At 60.9% G+C, this 8,702-nt stretch overlaps 1 protein-coding gene across 1 annotated transcript in view; it reads right to left on the bottom strand.

Moving 5' to 3' along the window:
- The window catches only part of PEAR1 (platelet endothelial aggregation receptor 1), a 12,502-nt gene extending 8,276 nt beyond the window's left edge, over positions 1–4,226 (bottom strand). The window contains 6 exon segments of the mRNA XM_045298357.1: positions 100–217; positions 1,290–1,533; positions 1,734–1,826; positions 2,566–2,666; positions 2,867–2,971; positions 3,612–4,226. Of these exon segments, the coding sequence (XP_045154292.1) occupies positions 100–217; positions 1,290–1,533; positions 1,734–1,826; positions 2,566–2,666; positions 2,867–2,971; positions 3,612–3,712 (762 nt within the window). The 5' untranslated portion in view covers positions 3,713–4,226.
- Between the last annotated feature and the right edge of the window lie 4,476 nt (positions 4,227–8,702).

Raw genomic sequence — 8,702 nt, 5'->3', positions numbered from 1 at the left:
CCCACCAAAAAAAAAAAAAAAAAAAAAACCATTCTTCTCAGAGCCCTGTTGAGAACCACCCACAGGATCCTCCCCAGACTCCCACCACACCCTTCATACCATCCAGCCAGGTGGGCAACTGCAGGAGCTCTGGGGGCCCTGGCAGACACCCCCATTGTGGCAATGACAGGTGTTGGGGCAGACACCGACAGTGCTTGGGAAACAGGGCCTCTCACAGCTGCAGGGCAGAGTGGGGAGGTCAGAGTCAGCAGTACCTGCCTGCCTCCCTCCTTACCTATCCAGGAGCTGATAACGGCATGCGGGCCCTCCCCAGGAGGAAGGATGGACCACGAGACTCAGACCCCTGTCCTCGGGGTCCCAGCCCCCTTCTCTGTTGGGCATTGCAGAAATTGGGGAGTACAGGTTTCTAGGATCGGAACTGACAGGTGCTGGAATGGAGGTGGGGGAAGCGTGTAGTCGTGGGCTGCACACGGTGGCTCCCTGTGCACCCTACACTAGTGCCTCACCTTGGTGCCCTCCCAGAACACCTCTGCCCCTGGCATCTTTCTGTCCTGGAGGCCCCAGCTGACTGGGACCCCCTCCACCACAAAGCCTTCTCGGAGCACCTTCTCCCTCTTGTAGGAGCCTGGTGGTGTCGTGGTTTAGCATTGGCGTGCTAACTATGAGGTTGGTGGTTCAAGTCTACCAGCTACTATGCAGGTCTGCTCTGCTGAAGATGTACAGTCTCAGCACTCCCAGGGAGCAGTTCTAGTCCATCCTATTGGGGTCATTTTGAGTGGGAATCAACTTGCTAGCGGTGGGTTTGGTTTGGGGGGGTGTTTGCTCTCTCCCTCTTGTGGCTTCCCACCGCTCCTTGCACTGTGCCTAGAAACAGACTCCTCCTCCCACTGCCGCTTGTACAGCTCCGCTCCACACCATGCTCGTCCATGTTGCCACCCTAACAAGCCTCCCCGGCAGGCAAGAAACCACAGCGATGGGCTACAGTCTGAGGCGTGGGAACCCGTGTGCTGCATGCAGAGCAGCAGCTCCTCACTGGGGTCCTGGGCGGTCATCTTCATGGAAGCGGGGCACTAAGCCTTTCTTCCAAGGGCTGCGGGGTGGGTCACACACCAAGAGGCGGCGGCCCTTTTACACGCACTAAACCAGTCAACCATGGGGTCCCGTTAGATCAGGATGGCAGAGACCTCCATCCTTACAACTCTACTCTCACATTTGGGACCCTATGACCCCATGTATCCCTGTGTGGTCCCATGTCTGCAGCCCCGTTAGTTTGTCCCCCCAGTACTTACGTGGGCCCAGTTTTCTCTGGGGGGCAGCGGCAGGCTCCCGTCTGGGGGTCACAGGGTGCCTCATGGCATTGACAGCTGAACTGGCAGGCAGGACCATAGAGACCAGGAGGGCACGGGTGGCGGCAGTTGGGGGGCTGCAGGCCAGAGGGGCAGGTACACACCCCATTCTTGGGGTCACAGGAACTGCTGTTGCCACAGCTGCAGGGCTTTTCACACTCCGGCCCCCACACTCCCGGGCCACACTCTGTGGGACAGAGCACGACCATGGAGTCCAGTCCCTGCCCAGCCTCTGGCCAGCCCGGCTCTCAGCTGCCCACCCCACATCTGCAGAAAAGGCAGCTGGCTAAAGGGCTTCGGTCATTGCCGCGCAAGTCCCCAGGGCCTGTGCTTTGGTAGGGACAGTGACCCTAGGAGGGCAAGAGGCTACAGCTCCCAGCCACTCACCGCTGGAGCAGTCCTCGCCCCGCCAGCCCTCCACACACTGGCACTGGTTGGGCGCCACACAGCGGCCGTGGACACACTCCCGGAGACACAGCGCTGGGGCAGAGACGGGTGTGAGGGGGGAGATGTACCCTGCACCTGCACCCACCTTCCTCCCACACTGCTCCCCGCACCCCAGCACCAATTCTGCCTCCAAGACCCACACAGACCCCGGGGCAGCGACCCGCTCAGAACGTGACAGATTCTCTGCATACTTGGGAAGGGGCAGTGATTTCCCCAGAGAGGCCCCAGCACAAGCCCCCTTATAGAGGAGCCCTGGGAGGGCCTAGGGCAGGCTGGGACAGACTCTGCAGCGGTTGGGGAGAGGAGGAGAGAGAGGCAGACTGACTCCAGACAGCGGGTCACATTGTGTGTGGTGGGGGGGGGGGGGGGGGGTGGGGGGGGGGGGGGGGGGGGGGGGGGGGGGGGGGGGGGGGGGGGGGGGGGGGGGGCGGGAAGGGGGCAGGCCGGGAGAGACCGGACAGTAGCCAGTCAGCCGGGTGGGAAGGGGTACAGCCCAAAGGGAAGCTCGCTAGGGTAACGAGCGACAGAGATGCAGAAGCTGCATCTCAAGGACAAGGGACAGGGACTGGGGACGTGAAGCTGCCACCGCCAAGGAGAGCGTGGCCAGACGGCCAGGGGCGGGGCTTAAACTCCAGGGAGCGGAAAAGTAGCTGGTGGGAAGCCCCGGCCACTCTTTGGCCCCACCCCCTCCAGGGCCCAGCAGCGCGCCCCTCCAGGTCCGCTCTGCGCTGTCTGGGAAAGGTGGGGAGCGGGAGCTCCCTCTGGGACTCACGGACACAGGTCTCGCTGCTTTGGTAGAAGCCCCGGCAGCACTGCAGGCGCTGGCGGTGCTGGGTCTTCACCACCTGGCGGTACACGGTCCGGTAGACGACCCTGGCGAGACCCCAGCGGCCCTCAGTCCCGGCCACCCCCTCCTAGGGCCCTGACTGCAGCCCTAGGGGCTAGGGGTATAGGAGGGGTCATCCTTCCTGGTCCCACCTAACCTCAAGCATACAGCACACTCACACACACACATGCACGCGTGTCTTTCTCTGGTGACTCAGGCAGACGGAGCGGGAGGGAAGGGCACTCACGTGGGCCGCGGGCAGACGTGGGGGCCCTCCCAGGACCGACCACAGGGCTCGGAGGGAAGCAGGCTAAAGGGGCGCGAGTGGGACTCCTTGGTGGTGGTGGTAAAGCTGCGAGACCAGGCACAGGGTCAGAGGCGCGCAGGGCACAGGGAAAGCAGGAAGCCAGGCCAGGAGCACTAGCCCTCAGTGGGGAACCACCACCCCAAGGTCTGGGCTTCCGGGATGGGAACGCCACCGCTCCAGCCTGGAGTGATTCTGCCTTAACTGGAACACTCCCAGGACCCCTCATCGAAGCCTGTCCTCCCACTGTTGGACCAGCTCCTTCCTTCCCCTCCCCTTCCCTCCCCTCCTCCATCCCCCTCTCAGTTTGCCTGTTGTCTGAGGAGATGAAGCTAGAACAGGCTTCTGGGGCCACTGGAAGTGGGCGGAGGAGGCCCTGCAGGCCCACTTCTGCCCTGGACCTTGTTGCCCAGCCCTGGCCTCCCCACCCACCCACCCTGGCCGTGAGTGACCCCCACCCTGCTCCCTGCCCTGCAGTCAGCCTGCCACAGGGGCCAGTGGCTGGGGACAGAAAACTTACTGGGTTAGAGATGGGACAGAGAATGAGGCCAAGTCAGGAAGAAGTTCTCTGACAGCCCAGAGAGGGAATACCAAGAGAAATAAAGAAGGGAGAGGGGGCATGGGGAGAGAGAAGCCAGGAGCGGGCACAGTGCAGGTGCTGGGAAGGCACAACAGGACACGCACTCACCTTTCCCAGAAGATGCACACATTGGGGTCGTTGGGGCTGAGGGATCCCACCAGTCTCAGGCCCAAGGCCAGGAGGAGGAGGGGATTCAGGGGTGGTGACATTGCAGGGGCCTTCAACTAGTCGAGTCAGGCGCAGAGCAGCAGGGGGCAGTGGTACTGCAGCCAGGAGCCTGAGGGCTGAAGTCAGTGGAGAGAGCTTCCAAGAAGTGGCTCAGGTGCCCCCTACTTGCAGTCACCGGTGTTGTAATATCGGTTCTCTGACCACAGCCTCTGGTGGCAGGGACTCTATCTCTGAGTCCCCCGCCCTCAGCCCAGGGCCTGACCGGGAGCTTCAATATTTATACCAAGGCATGAAAGGAGAACCAGCAAGTTGAGGTCATGTTGGAGGCCAGGAAGGGGGCAGGGCTCTCTCTGAGCAGCTGGGGCTCAGGAGTGCCCTCCCTTCCCTGGGGGCAAGGCTGTGGTGGACCCTGAATGGGGCTGGGTCCCAGGTGCTTGAAAGAAGTCCTTTCTAATCAGTGGTGTGCAGGCTGGAGACAGCCAACTGTCCCCATCTCTCTCCTTACCCCCACACTTGATGGGCAGCTCAGAATCAGGCTGCTGGTGGTGTGTGTGTGGGGGGGGGGTTGTATTTATCCCACAGAAAGCAGCAAACACCCCAAACCAGCCCACCTCACCCCACCCCATGCACATCCTAGAGCTGACCCTTGCCAGCTCATCACCACCCTCGGCTCTATGAGGTGTCACCTGAGGAGGTCCCCAATCGGGCCTCAGTCAGGAGGGATTACCCCCTCTCCCCGACTGCAGACCACCATCAGCCATTTGGAGATGGGCCCCACTGGCCATCTCCTCCACCCCTGGCCTTGCTGGGGCTGTGGGTGGGAGGAGGATCCGGACCCCAGAGAACCCTTCCCTCAGTTCCCCAGGGCTCTGAGGCGACCAGAGATCCGGCAGCCCCACCCCCACGCTGGTTTCCAATTCCGTGTTTGGTGTTCCCAAGTCTTGCCCTGGCTCCCTGCTCTGGACCTCCTGAGGCACCCACATCTGCTTGTAATTTTTCTGAGAAGAGGGAAAGGTCGTGGTTACTGGCCCCTTACCCCCCTGAGTATCTCTGGAATGCCTGCCTCCTGGCCCCACCCCACGCCCCCCACCCACACATTCCCAGGGTCCCACAGCCAAATCTTGGAGGAAGAGATAGACTCATTTAACCCCATCGATGGCACACTCAAAATCCCACCTCCAGCAGTAGTCCCCCGACTGAACACCACCCTCCTTGACCTGACTATCCCCCCTTCCCCCCCAAAAAAAGCCCCCCACCTACAATGTACTTCCTCCCTCCCACCTTAGGTTCCAGCGCCCCATCTCAGCCCTCAGGGCAAATCTCTACTGCTAGTTTCCTCCCACCCATCCTCAGTCCCAGGTAACTCACCAGGCCTCTAGGGCATCCTGGGGCCTGGGAGACTCAGGTGAACCAGGGAGGGGCGCAGCAGGCCCAGCCCCGAAGCGCGTCCCAGGGGACCCAGGGCTCAGGATAGGAAGGCTGAAAATAGGAAACAGCAGGAGTAGGAAACAGTGGTGGGAGGGGACACTGAGGGGAGCAGAAAGGAGCATGAGTGGGGGGCTGGAGGGGCCAGAGGTAGGGCATAGAGCAGGAGCCAGAGCCTCTTACCAGGGGCTCATGCCCTGTGCTGAGCAGGGGTCCTCCCTCGAAGGGAGTCTGACCCACTCTCTCCAGTCTGTCTCCTCCCATCCTCCTCTGCCCCCTCGCAGCCTGCCTTGCGCTAGCTGCTTTTCCAAGCCCAGTGCCCACCTCTAGGCCCCCTTCCCCATCTTAGCCTCAAGGCTTCTTGGCAGTCAGGGGCCTGGGGCACACACCTCCCTGGCCACGTCCCTCAGTCTTCACTGCCCTCTTCCAGAACCGCACTCTCCGGGCCTGGCATGACCCTGTCCTCAGATGGGAGCCCAGCCTGTCTGGGCCCAGCAGGGTCTCCCTTGTCCCAGAGTGAGCCTCATCTCCTAAGACACACAGGGTCCCCAAACCTGTCCCTAGAGCTCGAGGCCACTGGGATGGGTGGGGGAGTGTGCACAAACCTGCAGCGGGTCTGGGCTTGAGTAAGGCGGTCCTGCCCCTCACTCATACCTGCCCTCACCTCCCCCAACCACTGCTAGAGGAAACGTCCAGTCCACCATCCACCTGGGGCTCCATGCCCCTGGATGGGGAGGGGAGAGCAGGAGGAGGGATCCAGCACCCACCCTCTGGCTGACTGCGGGGTTAGCTGGCTGGAGTTGGGTAGGTTGTTTCCCTCAAAGGGCCTTGGGCAGGGCTGGAACGATGGGGGAGGCTGTCAGCTGGTCAGCCTTGGGGCTGGAAGCCAGGGTGGGGTCAGGGGAGACCAGTGGGTGGTCGGTAGGGAGTGGGGAAATGGGATGCGGCCCTGGCAGGGATGGGAAGGGTGTAGCCTGTCCACCTCCAGGGAAGACAGGCCAACACAGGGCCCAGAGCTCCAGCTGAGCTTCCTGGCTTGTTTCTATCTGAGCCTTGACCCTGCAGGCCCAGGCCATTGGAAGTCCGGCCTTACCTGTCCCAACAACCCTCACTCCCAGGGCCAGGGGAGTGGCCCTTCTCCAATAGACAGCTCACTCAAGGGTTTTTCATCAGACTCTCGATACCCACTGTGCCTTGAGGCCCACATTGCCTTGGGGCCTCACTCACTGGGTCCACACAGCGTCCTGACCTCCCCTCTGTAGGCCAGGTCCCCTCTTTTCCAGTTCAGATACCTTCTCTCCCTCCTTCCTCCGCCCGTCTGGCTTGAAACAACTTCCCTCACAATAACAACGTGGCTGTTGTACAAAACAAATGAAAAGATCACGAATCCCCCCCGCCTGCCCACCCATCCTCCCACGCACACTTTTCAAGGCCCCCCGAGTGTCATTTGCTGCGGTTGGGTCAGGCGGAGCACGGGGCAGCCTGCTTGGACCACCGCCTCAGCAGTTTACATCAGCCCACCTTGGCAGGCAAGATTATTCCTACCGGGCAGATGTGTCAACCGGCACAGAGAGGGTAAATAACCTGCCCCAGGCCACACAGCTAGCAATGTCAGAGAGGAGGCCCCAGTCCAGGCTGCTGGCAGCAGCTCCCCAGTGGGTCCAAGGGTTCTGCATCTCTTTAGAATAGGCTTCTTTATGGGGGGGGACCCCGGCAGGAGGCTGGCCAGGAGAGGGGAGAGGGTGGAGAATACCACCAGAGCTCGTTGGAGGCGTGGGAACCGGATTGTGTTTACAGTCAGGAATGAGCTGACACTTTTCCCCTCATCCACCTCGAGAAGCAAACCGCCTGGGCTCCCGGCCAGGCCCCCAGGCCCCAGCAGCCCAGGCCGCTCTGCCTTCAAGACCACACTCAATGCCCAACCCTCTAGGCCCCTCCCCCAGCCCCTGCTCAAAGCCCAGCTGGTTCCCTCTGCTGAGGACCCCTCTCTATCTCCCTGTGTCCCATACCCCTCTGGGGCTGAGGGGCTAGAAAGTCTGATACGCAGGAGGGGATGGATCCGTTTCTACAGAAGGCAGAGAGCAAGAGTGGGAGGGATGGCAGTGGGATAACAGGAGGGACTTCCCCACCTGTGTCTTTACAGCTTGTCTTCTTGGGAAAGCAGCACAGCATAAAGCCTGGGTCCTGCATCCCCAGCACCTGCCTCCTCCTCCTCCACACCTGTGTGTGAATCCCAGTCCTGCCACTAACTGGCTGTGTGGCCTTGGATGATTTAGGGCCCTCTCTGTGGCTCAGTTCTCTGTGTGGCCTTGGATGGGGATGGGCCCTCCCTGTAAAATGAGGATGGTAATAGAACCTCCCTTAAGAGGAGCCCAGGTAGTATAGTGGGTTCCTCTCTAGGCTGCTAACCAGAAAGTCAGCAGTTCAAAACCACCAACCGCCCCTCAGGAGAAAGACACGGAAACCCACAGGAGTGGCTCTCTGACAGCATTGGCTTGATGACGGCAGGGAGTCTGGTCTGGGGGTTTTATAGGGCTAGTGAGGGGGTGGGGGCTAAGTGAGTGAATAGAGCTGAAGGGTCGAGAGCCCACATCTGAGGTGCTCACCCCATGCTATCCCCCTCCTCCTGTACCCAGCAGGGCCCGCCCCTGCCCCATTTCTCATCATCCTGCCCATCGGGTATTAATTCCAGGAAAAACGGGTTTGGGTGTTTTGGTTTTTTTAAAATTTTTCCCTGAAGAACCCCCAGGATGATCCCGGAATGAGGACGGGGCCGCAGACGCTGACAGAGAAAGGAAATGGGGGTGGGAGGGCAGGCTCCCCGAACCTGATCCCCAGGAGGATGGGCCGCCTGCCAGGCACATCTCCAAGCCAGAGGGGATGGATGGGACATGAAGACGCCTGGATCCTGCTCCAGAGCCCTCCGCCTCCACCAGCGCCCGGCTCCCGCTCCCGCTCCCTGCCTCAACTTCTCTCTTGCTGGGCCCTTCCACGGAGGAATCCAGAGACCAGGACCGGCTCTGCCACTAGCGGGCTACGTGACCTCAGCCATGTCACTGAAGCCCACGAGACTCTATAGCTTCATCTGTAAAATGGGATAGCAGCCCCTCCTCGCCCCCTTTCCCAGGGCGTCTGTGAGGGTTGGGAAGGCTGGGTCTAGCACCCTCCCTGGGACAAACCCTCAGACCAGGAGCATCCCTCTGAGGACACTTAGCTCCCAAACTCCCCAGTTCTTGGATTCTTTCCCTTTTGTCTTTAGATAGATAGATAGATGAGAGAGAGAGAGAGTTTCTGAGTTTCTGCCTCTCTCTGTCCTTTCAATGTCAGGGTCACCACGTTCACTTGTGCAGTCTGTTCACTGATCCAAGGCGCTGCCTTCCAGGGGAGGCGGAAGCCATGATTCTCTTGCCAAGCCATTAGACGGCTTGGTGCTGAATGTGCCTTGACTTCCTTATCTTTCTGTGTCTCTCCCCCAAGCTGTCCTGCCACAGAGACAGCCTCCCATAGTCTCTCCCACTCAGCAGCGGGGCCCCAGCCCGCTCCTCCCCCACCCAGCAGTGTGTTCTGACCCAGTGCCCCCGCAGCTCCATCCCACACAGCACACAG

This window comes from Echinops telfairi, unplaced genomic scaffold (assembly GCF_000313985.2).
Source record: "Echinops telfairi isolate 266 unplaced genomic scaffold, ASM31398v2 ScPeMD7_7425;HRSCAF=8463, whole genome shotgun sequence".
NCBI lineage: Eukaryota > Metazoa > Chordata > Mammalia > Afrosoricida > Tenrecidae > Echinops > Echinops telfairi.
The sequence above is the reverse complement of the archived record's forward strand: the minus strand, read 5'-3'. Positions and strand labels throughout refer to the sequence as shown.